This window comes from Mustela erminea, chromosome 8 (genome assembly GCF_009829155.1).
Source record: "Mustela erminea isolate mMusErm1 chromosome 8, mMusErm1.Pri, whole genome shotgun sequence".
Lineage (NCBI taxonomy): Eukaryota > Metazoa > Chordata > Mammalia > Carnivora > Mustelidae > Mustela > Mustela erminea.
Window position 1 is genome coordinate 14,307,361 of NC_045621.1, and position 22,516 is coordinate 14,329,876.

Below are 22,516 nucleotides of genomic sequence, written 5' to 3' on the forward strand. Positions count from 1 at the left end.
GGCATTTACTGAGGTAGGCAATACTGGTTTAAGAATAGGATTTGGTAATGACAAGGGGAAAGAAAAAAAATTGATGAAATCAGGTTTGGAAAGCTTAGGTATCACAGCCATTTCAATTGAGTGGATTGGGAAGAAGCCACATTGGGATGGTTGAAGAGTGAATGAGTGGTGAATGAAGAAGTAGAGACAGTGTGCTAGGAAGAGAATACAGGGTTGAGGGAAGGTATTTTCAGATAGAAGAGATCTGAAGAGAGAGATGAAGATGAAGGTACTAGATAGCTTTGATGATGAGAAGTTGAGGAAATTTCTGATAATTTCTCTTTTCTCTTTAAAAGTGCTAAGAGTTAAAAAGATCTTAGGAAGTGTGACCAAGATTAGCCATTTGAAATCTTCTATAATGTAGAATGGGAGAGGGGCGCCTGGGTGGCAGATGCCGTAGGGCATTTGCCTTTGGCTTGGGTCGTGATCCTGGGGTCCTGGGATCGAGCCCCACATCAGGCTCCCTGCTTGGTGGGGAGCCTGCTTCTCCCTCTCCCACTCCCCCTGCTTGTGTTCCCTCTCTTACTATGTCTCTCTCTGTCAAGTAAATAAAAACTTTAAAATATATAGAGAGAGAATGGGAGAAACCTTGTAAGGTTGTCAGGTACAGGTAGGTGAAGGTCCTGTTGAAGTTGGTGATCATAAATTGGTATTAGTAGTAAGTTTCTTTTTCAGTGGCATTCAGCTTCGCACGTACAGGCACTGGAAGCCATTTTCATTCAGTGCTCAGATTGTACCAGGTTGTAACAAAAGTACAAAGAAGCAAGGGAGATTAGAGGATTTTCAGGATAGTGACTGAAGCTGTAACCGTGGGATTCGACTAAGCTGGATGGGGAGAGAAGTTTATTAAGTGAGAAGTTGATGTATCTGAAGAAAACTGAGGAATCAAAGGCCTGGAGGTTCACCTGAGGTCGAGTAATTGTAGTGAAGTACTTAAGCAAAATCCCTGGAAGAATAAGAGGTTGTGATCAAAGAATGGGATATCTGAAGTAGAGATTTTTAGATGTAGAAGAGTCGAGGGTATGATAGTAGTAGTGGGTGACTGCAGCAGAGTGAAGTACAAGGACAATTAGAAATGAAGATGCCAGAAAGTGAAGTAAGTCAGACAGAGAAAGACATATACCATGTGACTTCATTTATATGTAGAATCTGAAAACCAAAACAAATAAGCAAATGAAAAGCAGAAACAGACCCATAAATACAGAGAACAAACTGATGCTTGCCAGAGGCGGGGGAGTGGTGAGAGATGGGCAAAATGGGTGCAGGGCAGTGGGAGATACAGGTTTCGGGTTCTGGAAGGAGCAAGTCGCAGGGATAAAAGGGAACATAATCAATGGTACTGTGATGGCCTCGTATAGTGGCAGAGAGTAGCTACACTTGAAATGAGCATAGCACAACATCTAAACTTGTGGAGTCATTATAGCTGAAACTGTTGTAACACTGTGTATCACCTATACCTTAATTTAAGAAAAAGAACTAACGAAGCCAAGAAATGTGAAAGTATTGTTTAATCTTCTCAACAGTCCCTTGAAGAAGATTCTCTTACTATCCTGATTTTACAGATGAAACTGGGGTTTACAAACCGAGTAGCATGTTGAAGTTACAGAGAAAAGCGAGCTAGTGCGTAATTCCATCCCTGTCTCATGCCAGGGCCATTTTGAAAAATTACTTAGTTTCAATATGGAAGCAATAAACAGTTGTTGATAATTGGTTTTTAATTGACTTAAAGAGATTAATTAATTTTAATTAAATTAAAATTAACATTAATATTTGGATTAATACATAGAAATTACATGAGAGGGATTATATTCCCTAAGGACAATTACTTTAGCAATTGAGATAATAGGAAAACAGAGAGATTTTTACTCTTAGTCATTTATTCCAAAATGAGTTCTTAGAAGAAATTTAGTGCTGCTATTTTGGAGGACCCACTTCCTGTCAGGCATTGTCCTAGGCATTAGGGCTACCAAAGATGAATTAAGTTTGGTCTCTGTGACTGAGAGGCTTCATAGGTTTCACACATCCAGAGAAGTTTAGAGGTAGTCTAGCATCATAGCACGGAAAATGGGCTAGAGTAGAGCTATAAAACATAATCTTTCAAGGAAAAAACTACTGTTTCTAACATCACATCCTAGATATACTGAATTAAAATTAATGGAGGTTGAACCTCAGAATGTATATTTTCGAAAAGTTCCTGAGTGATTCTGATTCTACCAGGTCTGGAAACAGTGAACAAAAGAACTTCTTAAAGTCCTTTTCAAACCTTTGAATTTATTTCCTATTCTAATTGTAATAGTAAGTGTTGTAATAAAATGTAGTGTCATATAACATAGAAAACATAAACATTATTTTGTTATGATAGATGATTTTTTTTATATATATATAACTTAGGAAATTCACCGGGGGAATCAATTAACACCAAAGTGGAAACAAATCAGACAAGGCGTTCTTTGTCTCCAGAGCCGGCCCACTTGCTTTCTTCACTTTCCTCATTTCAACCAAAAATATTTACACAATTACAGGTAGGTATCCAGTGAAATAGACAGAACTGAAGCCCCTCCCTTTCTTCCTTAATCTCTCTTCTTCTAGGGATGTTATAGAATTATTAGAGAATTATAATAATGATCACAGATGTTTTTATTATTAATTTCCTGATGTTTTTGTATCTTGATATAAGATCATTTAAATAATACATTTTTAAAAAGTTGGAGTTGACTGTGCATGCAGTAAAATTTTAGTTGTACTACTTTTCCTTTGATTCTTGTTTCTGTCCTTGATATTTGTTAGTAATTATATTCCTCTATTTTATTTCAATTATGTTTCAAAAGAATAATATATCCTATGAGAAAATTATACTTAGTAAATTTAAACATTTTGATGTAACTCTTTTCGGTTTAAAAGGGTTTGCAGTTGCAACCAAGATTCACTTCTCCTGATGGACCATCGGCTGTGATATCAGTAAATAACCACCCTTCCTCCAGTCCTTCAAGACTTCTGGATTCATTAGAAAGTACTGTACTGAATAATAATTCTCTGCTGCTTGGTCAAAGTCATAGTCTTCAAACAGATACATGCCTAACCCCAAACAGTAGCATTATTGCTTCTACCATGACTAGCCTTCCAGGACCAGATCAAAATCTGGCTGCAATGGACCAGCTGGTGGAAGTTGGAGATGTTGAGGATGCAGAGAATATGGAAGGAGGTGTTCACCGGATTCTGCTGGGAAATGGGCAGACCATCCCAATACAGATTATAGATAGCCACCCAGCTCTTAGTAAGTTAAAAGCAACTTGTGATTTTATTTTTAACCTTTTTGGACTATCATTACTGTTACACTACAGAAAAAAACAATCATTTCTACTCAGGGGTTTATAAAATATATAAGAAAGTGAAACTAACTAGAAAAAGGGAAAAATATCAAGAGCATAATAACTCCTAAGCTTTTTAATTTTTTCTTCTCCATCAAAATTGTTCTCTAATTACCTCAGTTTACATAGAAAATCTGTGGTGATACAAAATCAGAGGGTCATTGTAGAATGCATGAAAAAAATGAGAAACTTTATTCTTTCAAAGATTATGTATGTATGTATTATAGACGGAGAGGGCATAGGCAGGGGGGAGGAGTGGAGAGAAAGAGAGAAGCAGACTCCCCACTGAGCAGAGAACTGAGTGGGGCTTAATCCCAGGACTCTGAGATGATGACCTGAGCCAAAGGCAGCCACATAACTGACGGAGCCACCTAGGTGCCCCATAAAATGAGAAACTTTCAAAGGAAAACTTATAGTGTACAGGTTACTATGGAAAAAATGTTACAAGGAAAAATGGAATGAAGTGGACAGATATAAAGGTTAAAGATTTTGAGTTATAAACTTTAATGTTGAGTTCTATGGAAACGGAAAGGGAACTAGTTAAGCCTTAGGGACTTGGGTTTAATCCAAGACCTTGTTAACTTTACTTTGTAACAAACCCAGTCAACCTACTCCTACTTGACCTACGTCACTCCCTTTCACATAGATTGTTTCGGATTGCGAACTTTTGTGGAGAAAGATATGCAGTTTGCTTTGAATAACAAAAATCTTCATAGAAATCTTCATAGAAATCCTTAGAACATGCAAAGTATTTACCCTAGATTCTTAGACTTCATTCTTCTGGGTAAGGAAAAGTGTAAGTTAGTTCCTTCCAGAAAAGAATCGTTTTCTTAAAAGTAATAATTCCAAAAGATTTTAAATTTTAAATTTTAAAAAAATTTTGGAATTGTTACTTTTTTATTCTAAATTTTTTGGAATTGTTACTTTTAAGAAAATTTATCTGGAGAGCTGTGGTTCAGTAGTTGTCACTACTGAATAAGTTTAGTAGAAGTTTAGTAGAAAAGAGGGAAAGGAATATAGGTGAATTAATCCTCAGAACTTCATGTAATAGTTGGTGGTGTCCCCATTCTACAGATAGGTTAATCAAGGCTCAGAGAGGTTAAGTAATTACCTAGAAGTGATAGAGCAGGGATTTGAACCCAGATCTTCTGCCTTCAAAGTTTCTTTCCATTCTAACATGCTTCCTCCCTCTCTGTGTTGTACCAAGGTATTTCTGGGAGCTCTAATCAGATTGCTTTAAAGGAGACCCTCTTGGAATCTGAAATTGCATGATTTATCAAGTTAGATCATGATCTGAGGGGCTACTTCACCTGAATATGAATCCTAAGGGTCACTCAAATCCATCCTCTACTGGTTTTCTTTATGGTGTGGGCTAAACTCCTTAACACATCCATATGTGACAAGCATTAGGGGTGTTAACACACTTGCCTGAGCAAATATTGGTCCCCTTAATCTTGGTTCCCTTTAGCAACTGAAAAACTGATATCCCTGAGAAAGAGACATCTCACCTGCCAGTTCAAGATAGTGTCGCTGGTATGCTGCATTCAGATTAATATGGTCATAAGTACTTTAAAATCAATGGTAAGTGCCTTGTGCAGTGTTTCAGATAAGCAGACATACAGCTTGTACAGCTAAGTCAGAACTCTCCATGAAGAGGTGGCATATTTTTTTCTAAAGTACTCATGTAGTTGAGTTTCTTTAGGGAGGGAGTATTTGCCTTGACATATGGCTACATATGGAGGCCATAGTAGACTGGTAACAAATCTGTAAATTTGTAATACATATACCTACTGTTTGCAAAACATCATTTTCCAATAATAGGAGGCTTCCTGACTTTTGTTTACTCATAGTTTTAAAGGTAGTTAAATTTAAATATGAGATAGTCCTCATACTTTCATGAAATTATGGACTGCTTTTTTATCAGAGCATCTGTAGAGGAGAGGAACTCTGGTTTTCTTAGTCTTTTCTTGTTTTCATTCCCAGCAGGATACTGAAGAAACTGTTTTTAAACTTCTCAACATTTAATTTTTTATTATTGTTCTTTTTCTTTAAAATTTTTTATTGAAGTTTAGTTGACATACAATAGTACATTAGTTTCAGGTATACACATCCTGAAAGAATTTATTATGAATGACTAAGATGTCAGAAGTACTGAGTTTTCAAATACACTGACTGTTTTTTAAAAAACGACTGTTTCTTGCTTTGCTTCTAAATTCATATAATTATAAGGATTCCAGTCTTGTAAGTTTACATTAACCTTTAGGGTTTTTCTTTTATGTTTGGTTTTAAAGTTGAAGAAAATCCAGAAGGTACCATTTCTCTGAGCCAAGTTAAGCAAGAACCCAAAGAACCAGCATTGTCTATGGAAGCAAAAAAAAATTTGGACTGTAAGAAATTATCTGCCACATAAATTATTGAAGCTTTTCAGAATTTATAACTTGGGTAACTTCTGATGTCATAAAAAAGAAAGTGAATATTGTCAAAGTGCAGTATTGTGATAGATGGACTAAAGACTAGTTCAATGAGCAACTTTGATTTAAAACTGATATGTTTGTTGCCAAGTCCATATTTTTGGAAGCTATTTTACTGCTGTCATTTTGTATAATTCTTATGCTTTTTGATTATCTAATGAGGCCAGTATTTCAAAAGATCATCTGAATTTATTCATGACAATATAGTCTGAACACAAATAGTTACATAACTCATCTCTTGAAAATATCTAATTTGGGTTCTGAAAAGACAAAAACAACAAAAAATAGTGTGTGTGTGTGTGTGTGAGAGAGAGAGAGAGAGAGAGATTGTGTGTGTGTGTGTGTGTGTGTGACTGTGTGTTGACTTTTTATTTAAAAGTGATAAAAGAACTTACTGCCTCTTTAAAGTTGTGAAGAAATTCTTTACATTATAGCAGACAGGTGAGAGATTATTTGTAGTCTGTCACATTAGGGAAGATAAAACAGTCGTAGATTTGAATCATAACATGAAGCCCAGCATTCTCATTTGTGGAAACAGTAGTTGCATTTTGGCTTCTTCCATTATAATTTTTTATACTTCAAACTACAAACCAATAGCATACTAATGGTCATCTAATAGAAATTTAAAGTGTCTTGGTAAGTACTTATAATTTTAACTTGAATTAATCAGATAAAACACAGAAATAAATGTATATTGCATGGATTTATATAGTACTGTAGGTAAAGCACTACTTATGGATAGGAAAATGTAGAAATTGAGAGAATTCAGAAAAAATAACAGACTTCCCCTGGTGTTTACAGATGATTTGGGGGACTTTTTGGTATCAGCAGGGGATTTTTTTTTTTTCCTATTTTGTATTGAAGATTCAGCTCTGGTTGGAAAACAATTTGAGTTGTATTTATTTTTCTATGCCAGAGTTCTTACTGAATTGGTGGTATTAGAATTTATGCTATTTCAAGGTAAGTATTTGTAGTTAAAAAATTAGTTCATATTTAACACTTTAAAACAGCTGATGTGTATGTATATTTACTTGTTGAGTAAGTATATTTACTCGAAATACTGAATAAGTACTGATCACTATATTCATTGTAAGCTTCTGTTTTCTGGAAGGTTGGCAAACTAGAAATGTCAATTATAAACTGTCAAGAAATCAACGTAAAGGCTTTTTTTACCCCAAGGACCATGTGTGGGTATATTTAAGCTTTTATTTTAAAATAATAAGGATTTCAAATGGATATGAATATTTAATATTCAAAGGATATGAGATATAATATGAAATTTAACCTTAATATTTTACATGAATATGAGTCATTTTTTGCTTTTCTAAATCCAGTCTCCCATTCTTAATTCATTTTAATTGTCGCAGGTACATATGTATCTAAGTATAAAGCATTGTTCTATTAGAAGTGAGTAGAACTTTAATAAAAACATCTTGCTCTTTAGATTTATACCCTATTTAATATAAAATGTATTATTTATGCCCCTATTTAATACAAAGTTAATATTTAATTACATATATGATTTTTAGTTAGAATATCTAACTGTTCTAAGAACTGAAAATATTTGATGTCAGCATTTTAGAGGCAGGCTGCCAAATCTGATTATGTTACTCTAAGTTAAACACAGCTCTTAATTACCTCAAACCCAGATTCCTCTTAGTCTGTGTGTACTTAAAGGGTATAAGTCTAAATTTATATTATAGTGTTACATTGTAGATAACATTCTTTTCATTTGTTATTTCCAGTTTATGGAAACTGTTTTCAAGATTTTAAGTAATCTTTACTTTTTATTAATGGCAATAGCTTATTAAATATTTTACCAATTTAACTATGTTCCTTTGGAGACATTCTTTTCTTTTTTGATGTTGAGTTGTTAAGGAGAAATGCTTGTTAAGATACAAACTCTAGTGAATTACCTACGAGAATGAGAGATGTTAGAGGATTCAGACTTTGGCACTTAACAAAACACAGTTTTAACAAAACACAGTTAAAAAATATTTCTCTCACTTCATTCTATGTGAATGTCTCTCTGGTACTCATTTTTATTTTTGTTTTTATGAGGACAGAAAGTTACAGTGCATCCACCTCACAAACAAAAAGCAAAATTAAAAAAGAGCATGAAGGAAGGTTTCAGTCCCTAATTGTATACTCTTTTGGTTTTTAGGTAGAAACTGGAACTATCAATATTTTCATGTAAGTATTTCAATGAGTAGCTCTTTAAAAATAGTTTCTAAATTTTTAAAAATTCATGTGTCCTCTAAATGCATGTTCAGTCACAATATATCAGTATTGTATTTTAAAGGTGCTTAGCATCGCTTTTTTAAAAGTATGTTTACGTATTTTAAATATTCAGTTATTTTTTAAAAGCACAGGGTATTAAATACAAGTGCATAAAACTTTCAGTATCTATATTTCGCATTCTCCTAACAGCTCTACAGCAAACTTTGACATCTGCTCTTTTGTATGATGTATTGCAAGGTGTAATATATGTAGTAGTGAGTTGGACATTCGAAATAAAGTTAGAAATTCATAATTACAGCTGAGCTTTTTTCATCATTGTAGTTTCCATGTTCCAAAGCCTCCCAGTGAACTTTATATATACTACAGTGAGTTATAGATAAACACTGCCATGGTGGGCTTTTTCCTTCAATATTAATTTCTCCATAAGCAGTTAACATGCTTAAAAGAAAAAGCTTTTATACTAAGTACCTTGTCTTATCCAAGGTAAATGTTTTTTAAAAGTCGCAAAAACGATAGAAAATAGATTTTGGAAGCTGGTCCTGCATTGCAGTTTTTGATTTTGAGGCCCACCAGCTTGTGTTTCATTTTTATATCCTGTCAAAATACAGACTTAATCATGTGAGTATGTGAAAGATGTCATTTAATTTGTACCAGATTTTTTAAAAAGTTTTAAAATGTGTGTGTATATACATATATATATATATTGTAACTTAATGTATAGTGTCCTTGTTATAATGTCATTTTTTTCATTAAAAATCCTGTGTTATTTTTTTCTTAAACTTGTTGGTAGTTTTCTTTTTATACTTTTTCTGGGGATAGTGGTAGTTTTGTTCCTCTTAAAGATGTTAAATAAACACTTTAATTACCTGCGAACTTTGGCTAGAAATTTATGGTCAATTTGGAACTTGAAAGTTTTCCAGCATAACTACCAGTAACTCATGTTATCATTCCATTTAGGAACATATATGCATTTAGTACTCTCAGCTCAGCCAACCATCAACGTTTTAATATAATGCATGTAATAAGGTATTAGTAATTCTTTTACTCACATCTTGGCATTGTGATATCTTTAAGTACAGCTTTATATTTCTTGGTTAAAAAGGAGGGATCATCAGTGTTTTCCATTCTGGCTTTTCTCTTCCTATTCCTTTTCTTTTCTTTTCTTTCTTTCTTTCTTTCTTTCTTTTTTTTTTTTTTTTTTTTCCGCTTTATTCCACCTGCCTCTTTGTAGTACTATAGAAAATCTTACTGTCTCCAGAAGGGGTACTGTATTAACTATTCCCTATGAGCTGATTTAGCTTCAGACATCTTAAATGGTGAATTGCTTTGGTATCTAAATGTCTGTTATTCTACTTAATTAACTTAGTTGTAATGGCAAAGCCTTTGTGTGCTTTGCCATATACACATTAACTATGAAAACTATTGTTAAATAATGCAAATATTTGTTGCTGACTGAAGTCTTAAAACTTTAGGAATAAAATCAGAATCTTAAAAAAACTCACTAGGGGATTCTAAATTTGATTCATAAGAAAAATAAATAAGTTGTATGGTTAATATTGAAAACCTCTGAAAATGTAATATGGGTATAATTGCGCAGAGGAAATGTTCAGGGGTAAAACTTGAAATCAATAAATAAGTTTGAGAATTCTAATGTACAGCATAGTAATTATAATCAATAATACCTCATAATATTCAAAGTTGCTCAGAGACTACATCTAAAAGGAAAGAATAGGGGGTAATAAAAGGGAACAAATAATTGTGTGACATGATAGTGATTTTTAGCTAACTCTATGATGGTAATATATTGCAAAATATAAATTACCAAATCAACATATTGTATACCTTAAACTTAATATGTTAATCATATCTCAATTAGGAAAAAAAAAAGAATTCTGAAACCAGAGGACAGAGTAGGAGTCCGATATTAGAGTTTTTAAAAATATTTTTATTGAAGTATAATCGACATAAAATAAATTGCACATATTTAAAGTACATAATTTAGTAAGTTTTGATATATGTATACATCTATGAAACTATCACCACAATTAAGATAATGAACATATCCATCACCTCTAAATACATTCCCTCTTCTTCTGTTTCCCATTCCTACCTCACCATCCCCAAACAACTAACTGATTTGCTTTCTGTCATGAGAGATCAGTTTGCTTTGGCTACAATTTTATAAAAATTATCTGGTATGAACATTTTTTATGACTCTTGTCACTCAGCATAGTTATTTTCAGATTAATCTGTGTCAGAATATATGAATAGCCCATTCCTTTTTACTGCTGATATTCCATTGTATGGATATACCACAATTTGTCTATCCATTCACCTGTTGATGAATAGCTGGGTTGTTTGCAATTCTTGGCTATTACAAATAAAACTGCTATGAACATTTGTATAAAAGTCTTTTTATGAATATATGCTTTCATTTCTCTTAAGTAAATAGTAGTGGAATACCTGGGTTATGTGGTAGGTGTATATTTAACATTTTAGGAAACTCAAGTGATTTTTCTGAAGTGGTTATGCCACCTTACATTCCTGTCAGGTGTATGTGAGAGTTCTAGCCAACACTTGGTAGGGGCTGGCTTTTACATTATAGGCATTGTAATAGGTATATAGTAGTATCTCATTGTGGTTTTAATTTCCATTTCTGTGATGACCAGTGCCGTTGAACATCTTTTCATGTGTTACATGCCATCTGTATATCTTCTTTAGTGGAGTGTCTGTTTGGATCTTTACCTCATTTTTTTTTTTTAAACAACTTACAATCCCCAGAGGTTGGGCATTTTTTTTTTTAAGATTTTATTTATTTATTTGACAGACAGAGATCACAAGTAGACAGAGAGACAGGCAGAGAGAGAGAGGAGGAAGCAGGCTCCCCGCCGAGCAGAGAGCCTGATGCAGGGCTCGATCCCAGGACCCTGAGATCATGACCTGAGCCAAAGGCAGAGGCTTTAACCCACTGAGCCACCCAGGTGCCCCTCTTTACCTCATTTTTAAATGGAATTGTTTTCTTATTATAGAGGTTTAGGAAGTATATTCTAGATACCAGTCCTTTTTTCGTTTTTAAAGATTTTATTCATTTATTTGATAGAGCATAGCCGCGGGAGCGGCAGGCAGAGGAAGAGGGAGAAGGAGGCTCCCCACTGAGCAGGAAGCTGGATGCAGGGCTGCATCCCAGGACCCTGGGATCATGACAGCTGCACCACCCAGGCACCCCATAAAGAGCAGTTCTTAATTGTGATTAAGTCCAGTGTATCTTTTTTTTCCTTTGTGGATCAGACTTTTGTGTAAGAGATCTTTGCCTAACCCAAGATTAGATTTTTCTCCAGGTTTTCTTCTCAGAAATTTTATAACTGAGTTTACATTTAGGTGCATCATCCATTTTGAGTCAATTTTTATATACATAGTACACGATCCTTTTTGCATATGAATACCCAATTGTTTCAGTACCATTTTATGAAGACTGTATTTCTCTACTGAATTAAATTTATACCCTTGATGAAAAAATTCATTGATCATGTATATTTGGGTGACTTTCTGGAATCTGTTCATTTTCATTGATACATTGTCTATCTCAGTGGTCTCAAGCAGGGCAATTTTGCCTCTGGGGGACATTACACGAAGTCTGGAGACAGTTTCAGTAGTGATAGTTAGGGAGATACTACTGGTTTCTGATAGAAGCCAGAGCTTCTGCTCAACATTGTACAATGTATAGAACAGTTCCTACAATAAAGAATTGTCTGGTGCAAAATGTCTGTAGTACCAAGATTGGAAAAGTTGGGTCCATATTGATGCCAGTAGCACATTGTCTTGATTACTATAGCTTTAAATAAGTCTTGAAGTCAGGTAATAGAGCCTTTGGGTTTTTTTTAAATTTTTTATTAAAAAAATTTTTTTTAAGATTTTACTTACTTGTCAGAGAGAGAGGGAGAGAGAGCATAGGCAGGGAGAGTGGCAGGCGGAGAGAGAGGGAGAAGCAGGCTCCCCACTGAGCAAGGACCCCAATGCAAGGCTCAATTCCAGGACCCTGGGATCATGACCTGAGCTGAAGGCAGACACTCAACCTACCTACTAAGCCACCCAGGCTTCCTGGTAATGCAGTCTTTGAATCTTACTCTTCCTTTAAAATTTCTTCTGGCTCTTCTAAGTTCTTTGTTTTTCCATGTGAATTTTAGAATCTCATTCTCAATTTCTTTTTTTTTAAATGCCTGATAGGATTTTGACTGGGTTGATGTAGACTATATAGATCAATTTGGGGATTATTGAAATCTTAATATTGATACTTAATTTTTTCCTTGACAATATCTTAAGAGTTTTCAGTGTATAGGTCTCACATATCTTTTGTCAGATTTATCACTAAGAACTTCTTTTTTTTTTTTTTAAGATTTTATTTATTTATTTGACAGACAGGTCACAAGTAGGCAGAGAGACAGGCAAAGAGAGAGAGGGGAACCTGCTGCTGAGCAGAGACCTTGATGTGGGGCTGGATCCCAGGACCCTGAGATCATGACCTGAGCCGAAGGCAGAGGCTTTAACCCACTGAGCCACCCAGGTGCCCCTCACTAAGAGCTTCTAAATGACGTTTTTTAATTTCAATTTCTCATTTTTGCATAATATGAAATACAATTGATATGCTTTATGGGTCTTTTATTTTGCAACCTTCTTAAACTCACTTATTCTCATAGATTTTTCGTATACTCTATTAGATTTTTTTTCCGTAGACAATTAATGCTGTTTTACATCTTCCTTTCCAATCTGGATGCTTTGTATTTCTTTTTCAAAGCTGTTACACTGACTGGAATCTAAAGTACAGCTTTGATTAGAACTAGTTAGAGTAGACCTTGCCTTGTTTCTAATCTTAGGGGGAAAGCATTTAGTCTTTCACTATTATGAGGTTAACCATAATTTTAGAATATGTCTTACCAAATTGAATGAGAGTCATCCTGTTTTAGTGTGCTGAGAATTTTTGTTAGGAATGGATATTTGATTTTGTCAGGTGCTTTTTCTGCATATGTTGAGATGATCATTTGGTTTTTCCTTTTTTTAGTCTCACAGTATGATCAAAGACTTAGACTGAATTTCAAAGGGTAAAACAGCCTTGCATCCTTGCATTCCTGGAATAAATCATACTTATTCATCAAGATGCATTATCCTGTTTTATACATTGTTGGGTTTCAATTGCATTTAATGTCACTATTGATATGGTTGTGTTTGAGTCTTCCCTTCCATCTTGTTATTTGTTCAGTCTATACTTTGCTCCCTTTTCTTATTCTGCCTTTTGGTGCAATTGCCCTTTTTTAATGATTCAGCTTTACCTCCTTTATTGACTTATTAGCTGTAACTCTTGTTATTTTAATGATTAACGTTTATACTGTACAATACCAGTCTACCTTCAAATACTATTCCATCATTTCACATATAGTGTAAGAATTTTACAATAATATACTTAAGTTTTTCCACTTATTTGTGCTATTTTATTTCTATGCATCTTATAACTTCACAATACATTACGATTTATACTTTAAATAATCAAATAAATAAAAAATTTATACTTTAAATATATATCTTATATATATTATTTTTATATATCTTCCTGCTTTTTTGCGTTCCTGGTAACTTTTGATTGGATGTCAGACATAACTTCTGCCTTGTTGGGTGCTGGATATTTTTGTATTCCTATTCCTATTCTTGAGTTTTGTTCTAGGTCACAGTTAACTTTCTTAGAAACAGTTTGTACCTTTAATATCTTGCTTTCAAGCTTTGTAGTGTTAATATTGTCTCATTATTGAAGCAAATCCCTTCTGAGTACTCTACACTGCTTTTGAATTAATGAGGTTTTCTACTCTGGCTGGTGGGAATAGGCACTCTTCTGAACCCTATGAGCCTCAGAGGGTTATTCTCCTTCTAGTCTCAAGTAATTTCTTAATACTCATGCACTGATCATTAAAAACTCTGTCGAATGTTAGAGAGTGCTCTTCTGCAGAGCTCTGGAGTTTTCCGTGTAGCTCTCTTCCCCAGTACTTTATCCTACAACTCTAGTTGCTTTGGCCTTCCTTGATTGCAAGTTTCATGTCCTCCCTCTGAGAGGCTCTGCCTAGTTTTCCACTCTGTGTGCCACAGCCTGGAAACTCTTCAGACAGCAGTCTGGGATGGCATAAGCCTCATCTCATTTGTTTTCCATCTCTCAGGGATCATTGTTCTCTCTTGCATAATGTCCAGTGTTTTGAGAATCATTGTTTCATATATTTTATCGAGTTTTATAGTTGTTTCAGGCAGGAGGGTGAATCTGATCGCTTGTACTCCATGTTGACTAGATACGGAAGTTCTCCAGACAGTGTTGATATCATGTCCCATTTAGGTTTCTGCAAGCGGTTGAATTGGGAGAGGACATAGAGGCTGTAAGGGAAGCATAAGGATAGATCGTGAGATGGAGTAAGGTACCACAAATCTGGGTGAGACAAGTAGGTATCATGGTGGGATTTAGGGTATAGGATTGGTCCAAAGTAATTCTCCAGGACAGCCTGATTATATAGGGACCCCCTTTGATGGTATAGTTTCCAGTCCCCACTGCCATGGTTCCACCAATCATAATGACTCAGCCTTCTGTGTACCTGACAGAGTTAGGCCATGCAGGATATCAAAATGAATGATTTAAAATTTGTCTTAAAGGCACTTACTGTCTATTACAGACAATATATAACTTTATACAAGATAGAAAATGGTAAATTTGATCATAGGGATATGGATAAAATCATATAAGAATTAAGAAGAAGGGGCGCCTGGGTGGCTCTGTGGGTTAAGCCTCTGCCTTTGGCTCAGGTCATGATCTCAGGGTCCTAGGATCGAGCCCAAGTCGAGCTCTCTGCTCAGCGGGGAGCCTGCTTCTCCCTCTCTCTCTGCCTGCTGCTCTGCCTGTTTGTGATATCTCTCTCTCTGTCAAATAAATAAATAAAATCTTTAAATAAAAAAAAAAGATTTAAGAAGATGACATTACTTACAAGGAAGAGCACTGACAGTAAGCACCAGGTATTGTACTTGGTGCTTTGTATTGTTTGGTTAAAGCACTTGGCATTTTGCCTGGCAAAAAGTAAGTCATTCCTTATTTTTATAGCTAGGATCGGTGATTAAGAGCATGTGCTCTGAAGTTGGACAGTTAGATTTGAATACCACCTCCTCTTAATTACCTTTGTAACTTGGTCAAATTACTTAAACTTTCAGTTCTTCATATTTTTCTTTATTCTGAAGAAATAGTAGTAGCTACCTAACTATTATAAGGATTTAATTAACTTTTGTTGAAATCTTGGAATCTGTGACATACCAGTCAATGTATGTTCATTTTTATAATTAATATTAATAATAAAATGTTAAGTCCTGAAAGGTAAGTGTGATCCTTATTTATTTTTTTTTTTAAGTAAGCTCTACATCCAGTGTGGAGCCCAACATAATGCTTGAATTCCTGACCCTGAGATCAAGACCTGAGCTGAAATCAAGAGTTGGAAGCTCAACCAGCTGACCCACCCAGGCACCCCATCTGTATTTTCAAGATGATGTATCTGTTAGAGAGCGTCTTGGGCTGCTTGCAACAGACACATGATTGTCGTGGCTTAACAAAATAAAGAGGTCTAACCTTTTTTATGAAACCAGATCTGAAGGCAGTCTCACCAGGGCTGGTATGGTGGTTCCCTGTGCCCACCAGGAGCCGAGCCTCCCTTAATCTTTTCATATAACCATGTCTAACATGTGGCTATCATCTGTGTATTTGTTGGTTTTTTGTCCATGATGGTTGCTCTACTTGCAGCACGGATGAGAGTTCAGATTGTAAGAATGGAATGGGCAAAAGGCCTATGCTGGGAGAATGAGCCAAAGGTCTTTTTTAGGAGACCCATCCGCAACTTCCACTTTTATCGGATTGGTTAGAAGAGTTACATAACCATCCCACTTAGAAGGGCTGCTAGGAAATGTAGTTCTTTTGAAATCTGGATACCACCCCAAGAAAAATTGCATTTTAGTAAGACAGAATTCATTGACTAACATTGACTAACTTTTAGGCCACTAATGATGTCTCTCACAAATGGGAAAACTGAAATTCAGAAATTCAATTGTTTGAGGTTGTTAAAACAACTACAAAGTGATAAAGTTAATATTGATAGCAAGGTCTGTCCAGTACCATTCCACATTCCTTTTGCCACACGGTCCAGCAAACAAGTGATCTTTTCATTATAGGATCTTTAAGTTGGATCTTTCATGACATGGACATGAGATTAAAATGCAGATGTATAGAATTCAAGGAGCAAGTAGAGGGAATTATAAGGCTCTTTTGGGGATGCAAACACAACGTTCATTTTGATGAGAGTTTTAGGAGTCAATGAAGGAAAGAAGTTGGGGAAAAGACTGGAAAGGTGAGAGAAAGCTTAAATGGTAGAAATTCTAGAAGGCCAGACAAAGAATTTTATATTTTGCTTAGTATGTGTTACATTTAAAGTCTTATTGAAATGATCCATTAAAGGGGCCCATTGAATCAAAAACCTTTTCTAGGGGTGCCTCGGTGGCTTGGTCGGTTGCGCATCTGCCTTTGGCTCAGGTCATGATCCCTGGGTCCTGGGTTTGAGCCCCACAGCTCCGTATCTGCTCTGCTCAGCCCGGAGCCTGCTTCTCCCCACCTCTGCCTGCTGCTCTCCCTGCTTGTATACACCCTCTCTCTCTTTCTCTCTGTCAAATAAATAAAATCTTTAAAAATTAGAGCACTTTCCTAAAATTTGGATGAAACTTAAAATTTTGCAGGTTTCTGAAGGTAGGTATAATGGGCAAATGGAAGTGCCAGAGTCATTTTTTGATTATCATAATAAAATTGTATAACAAATTTCTGGCCTTGACTACTGTATCTATAATTACTTTATAGAAGCTGTTGGGTTTTTACATTTATGTTCTACAAAGACACTCAAAAATCTTAAAAATGGACATTCATTCATTCTGCAAAGCAGACATATTTCCTGCCCTTTTGGAGTTTACATTCCAGTAAAGGGAGAAAGATAATAAACAGTAATAAGTATATATAAACATAAGCACATTGTATATGTTTATATGAAAGTATATGTACTTAAATGTATTATTGTATGTATACTATATGTTTATACATCAGGTTGACAAGTGAGAGAGTATAAAAGTGGAGCAGAGAAAAACATACAGAGTATGGTAAGAGTTGCAGTTTTTAAATAGGGCAGCCAGAATGGGCCTCATTGAGAAGGTACCTGCAAGCAAATTCTTCAAGACCATAAAGAGGGTCATACAGATCCCATGCAGAGCAGTGCAAATAAGAGGGAACTGCAGGATCAGGTAGTATTCGCTGTGCCTGAAGGTCAGAACAAGGCTAATGTGTTGGGAATGGAGAGAGCAAGTCAGAGAGTCCTGGGAAATGAGGTCAGAGAGCTAACAGGGGTCCGGTCACGTAGTGTCTTACAATCCGTCTTAAAGATTTTGGCTTTTATTCTGAGCAGAAATGGAAAGCTGTTGCCAAACTTTGAGCAGAATGACAACATAATATGACACTCTTTAAGAGCATAATTTTGGGGATGCCTGGGGGGCTCAGTTGGTTGAACATCCACTCTTTGATTTTGGCTCAGGTTGTGATCTCAGAGTCATGAGATCAAGCCCTGCATGGGCCTCCGTGCTCAGCGTGTAGTCTGCTCAAGATTTTCATTCCCCTTCTCCCTCTGTTCCTCCCCGTACTCTTTCTCTTTCTCTCTCAAATAAATAAATAAATAAATAAATTTGGCCATTATATTAAGAACAAACTTTATCTCTCTCTCCCTACTCGATTAAAACTGTAGGGGCAAGGATCTTTGTCTTTTTTGGTTTGTTGATCTATGACAGTGGCAGATGCTGAGAAAATATTTTTGAGTGAATATCCAGCTTTTAGAGTTTTTTATTTTTTTATAAGGATAAAAAAATAAATGGGGAACAACCTAAAGAGAGTAGGGAAAGTTGTTAAGGAAGCTGCGGAAGATATATTTTTGAGTAGGAGAAAGGGGATCTAGTCCTTAAGGAGGGGGCTTAACTTTAGATAGTCCCATGGATAGCTTATCTGTGGACAGAGGACAAAGCAGACTGTATGGGTAGCGATGCTGGTACGAGACTACAAGGGAGAGTCTGGGAATTCTCTTGATTGCTTCAATTTTCTGTGAAATAAGAAGCAAAGCCCTTAGGTAGCTGTGAAGGTGGGTGTGTGGGGGAAGCATGTTGAGGAGAAAAGCTAGTTTGAGAGGAATGAGGCAAGGGAAGTATAATATTAATGGGTCTGCTTGACTAAGGGTTCATTTAAGGTTCATGTTCATAAATTGAAAATCAGATTAGTCAACTTGTTTGTGTGTTTTTGTCCAATCATGATCAGCAGTGGCTGAGTATTGAGAACCAGACACTGTGTTACCTGCTGGCTGTATGAAAGGTTAGCAAGACCTAATCCTAGCCCTATAGGGACTCACAGTGTAGTGGCAGGCAGGTTGTTTGGTTTGGTTTGGTTTTTAAGATTTATTTATTTTAGAGAGCACAGGCGCAGGAGGAGGGGCAGAGGGAAAGGGAGAGAATCTCAAGCCGACTCCCTGCTGAGCTGGGAACCCTACCTAGGGCTGGATCTCACTACCCAGAGATCATGACCTGAGCGGAAATCAAGAGCCAGCCGCTTAACCAATTGAGCCACGTAGGTACCTTGTGGCAGACAGTTTTTTCATCAACTAGTCATAAAATGGTGGGATAAGTACTTTCAATTCAAACAAAGGAAAAAGCGTTGTAAATCAAAGAAGTTCCAGCCTACTGGACAATTGAGGTTATGGAGGGAATAACAGATTAGTCTAAGAAGGCGAAAGATTATGAAAGAATCACTTCTAAACTCTGACCTCCCACTGTCCAATCAAAAAGGTATTATGTATAAACTTTGTGTCATTCCAGTCAGATCCTCTGCCTTGCAACTCATCTTAAAATAGATCCCAGAGGGGCACCTGGGTGGCTCAGTGGGTTAAAGCCTCTGTCTTCAGCTCAGATCATCATCCTAGGGTCCACATTGGGCTCCCTGCTCATCAGGGAGCCTGCTTCCTCCTCTCTCTCTGTCTGCTTCTCTGCCTACTTCTGATCTCTGTCAAATAAATAAATAAAATCTTTAAAAAAAAAAAAAGATCCCAGAATTCATAAATACTGCACCTCTAACTTCCCCTGTGAGATGCTAAGACTATCCAGATAGTATTCTCCCTTACTGCAATAAGCAAAAACCTCAGTTTTGCTTTATCAACAGGTTATTTTGGAGGTATTTTAAAGGAGCCAGCATTTGACGGTCTTGGAGTTCTAATCAAAACTGGTCATCTTGGGAACAGCATGCTTTTCTGAGGCGTTTTGAGCCTCCTGCACAGGGTCTCTCCTATGGCAGTGGTGAGGTAAGTTCATGTGGGTTTGAGCTCTGATTTCTAATTTTTTAATCAAATACTCCAGATGCTAAGTTTAATTTGTTTTGTTTAGTTTGAGCATGGTATGTCAGAATAAACTCTTTAAAAATCCGTGATTGGGGCGCCTGGGTGGCTCAGTGGGTTAAAGCCTCAGGTCATGATCCCAGGATCCTGGGATCGAGCCCCGCATAGGGCTCTCTGCTCAGCGGGAAGCCCGCTTCCTCCTCTCTTTCTGCCTGCCTCTCTGCCTACTTGTGATCTCTGTCAAAAAATAAATAATATATTTTTTAAAAAATAAAATAAAAATCCATTGATTGATCAGAAAAACTTTTACTTGGTAGAAATCTGCATTATTACTGTCAACACTACTGTTTGTCCTTGTCATTTCTTCGTTGCGGATCTATGAGAGGAAGTTCACACGGATGAAGATGGGTGCACACTCGCAGGTTCAGAAGGTTTCTCTTCAGACTGCCATCCTTTGGAAAAACTGTCTCAAGTCATTTATGGAAGTTTTATGAGAATTTTGCCCACTCTTTTTTGTTTTGTCCATGAAAGCCTGATTCTCTTTAGGAGGGAGTACCCAAGATTCAAGACTCACATTTGGCTAAGAGTTGTCAGACTCATGGGTTTATCTTTAGTTTGGTTCTATAGCCATTCTGGACTGGACTCCTGCATCTTAAATGTATTTATGCTAGAATCGTGTCTTGTTTGCTTTCTAAATGATAAAAAGAATTATTTGGAATTATAATTGGTTTATAATTACATATACATATATAATTACATACAGTTATATAATTATAATTGGTTATAATCAGGGAAACTTTTGATACAAACAAAACTGTTCCATTTGGGGAGGTACTTTGAAGCAAAAAGAAAGCAATATCCCAAACACACACATTTTAAGGCAAGAGGAAAATTCCAAAATATATTGAAGGGATTATGAAATTGCCTCCTTAAAAGATTCTTTGGCAAAGGCAAGAGAAAATTTTGAAAAATTTAAAACTGTCTTTTCTAAATCCTTTCAAATCACAGTTTGACCATGATGTTCTTTATTCTTCTATTCCACTTCTTTGTCCCATGTTCCTCCATTTCCCTCTGTCCTGTCTCTCCTTCTGACTTTTTTTTCTTCCCTTCAAAATGCCCCATAAAGAGAGAGTTTTATTACTCTAAAACAGAAAGATCACTTTAATACCCCTCTCATTTTTATACTTAAGGTATTAACAATTATTGGCATTTTTATCATATAAAATCAAATTATCATGGGGCCTAAATTACAGTTTAAACCAGTGGTAATGACTGATTCCCCTCCCTCATCCTCTCTTGTGTGCATGTATGTCAAAATAGGTTTTCCTGCATCTAAACTTTCCCCTCGCTTTAATTAAGCAGAGATAATTAGTCTTTTAGTGATAATTTTGTATTTGACTAAAGCTGGACACTCTCGTTTTTAATTTCTATTCCTCTTCTTTTCCCTCCCTAGGGAAACATTAAAGATTAATTGATGAAAACAGTTATTCTCTCATTACGTGTTCAGTCCAGGAATGTCTAGTAAAGAATTTCTAAAATAGAAAAATCGTTAAACTGTGTTGTGCTTCTGTTTCTTCAAAATTACTTTAAAGAGATATTTCTGGTTAAAACTACAGGAAAAGAGACACTTGGGTGGCTCTGTCACTTGAGCATAGACTCTTAATTTTGGCTCAGGTCATGATCTTAGGGTCATGAGATAGAACCCTACACTGGGCTCCATGTCCAGCACAGAGTCTGCTTGTCTCCCTCTCTTTATTCCTCCCCATGCTCGCTCATCCTCTCTCTCTCTCTGTGTCTCTTGCTCAAATAAATAAATGAAGTCTTTAAAAACTGCAAGAAAAGAAGAAAAACACCTTGATTCCAAGATGAAGGGCTTTGAGGCAGGATTTAAAAGAGTTTTTATAATTTCATTTATGAATACAAAGTTTATATGTCATGCAGAAAATGTTCATAAGATATTCCTGATAGAGGAATCATTGGACAAATTAGAATGAGTTAATCACACTGGTTTAAAGGATTAAAAAACAATTATCTTCCTAACTTTAAAAAGTCACATTAATGAAAAAAAAAAGTCACATTAATGCCAACAGGATATGTTAGTTTATGTAAGAAGATTGAACATCTCATAATTTAAACTTTATATAATTTCTTGCATTGGATTTATGGGACAAATTATTATAATTTCTACAAATTATTTATGCTTACAAAAATTTAGAATCATGATTAACTAGATAAAATTGTAATAATAGGTATCTTCTAAAAGTTTATAATCTTATTTCTACAATATCAAAATTCTTTTTTTTAATATTTTATTTATTTATTTGACAGACAGTGATCACAAGTAGGCAGAGAGGCAGAGAGAGAGAAAGGAGGAAGCAGGCTCCCTGCTGAGCAGAGAGCCCGATGTGGGGCTCGATCCCAGGACCCTGGGATCATGACCCAAGTCGAAGGCAGAGGCTTTAACCCACTGAGCCACCAAGCCGCCCCTATAATATCAAAATTCTTAAAGACTTTATATTTAGGGCTCCTGGGTGACTCAGTCAGTTAAGCATCTGCCTTTGGCTTGGGTCATGATCCCAGGGTCCTGGAATTGAGCCCTGACTTGGGGCTCCCTGCTCGGGACAGTCTGCTTCTCCATCTGCCTCTGCCCCCTCCCTTGCTTGTGCTCTCTTTCTCTCTCAAATAAACAAATAAAATCTTAAAAAAAAAACACAACACTTCATATTTAACTAAAATGGTAATTTCTAGTTCCTTAGCTAACTTAAAGACCTTAAACAAAGGTTAAACTGAGTTAATTGATACATAATCTTTGAATACTTGGACAAACTCTAAAGAAAAAAAAATGAGTGACATTGGTCACTGAACAGTTTTATTTTACTGCTATTCTTACATGTTTAAAAACAGATATAGATTGGGACTCCTGGCTGGCTTAGTT

General features: G+C 35.9%; 1 protein-coding gene across 7 annotated transcripts in view; it reads left to right on the forward strand.

Moving 5' to 3' along the window:
- The window catches only part of CARF (calcium responsive transcription factor), a 76,696-nt gene extending 56,404 nt beyond the window's left edge, over positions 1-20,292 (forward strand). Inside the window, exons 14-18 of one of the 7 annotated variants that reach the window (XR_004288471.1) lie at positions 2,431-2,561; positions 2,941-3,313; positions 8,043-8,071; positions 19,410-19,548; positions 19,899-20,292. Coding sequence is in view for 4 of the 7 variants with exons in the window: in XM_032354472.1 (XP_032210363.1) it covers positions 2,431-2,561; positions 2,941-3,313; positions 4,876-4,988; positions 8,043-8,071; positions 19,410-19,446 (683 nt within the window). In the remaining 3 variants the exon portion in view is untranslated. Of the gene's footprint in view, positions 1-2,430; positions 2,562-2,940; positions 3,314-4,875; positions 4,989-5,698; positions 6,555-8,042; positions 10,081-19,409; positions 19,644-19,898 lie in introns of those variants that run through there. The other 6 variants (XR_004288470.1, XM_032354472.1, XR_004288469.1 and 3 more) reach the window with 6 other exon arrangements.
- Positions 20,293-22,516: the final 2,224 nt, after the last annotated feature.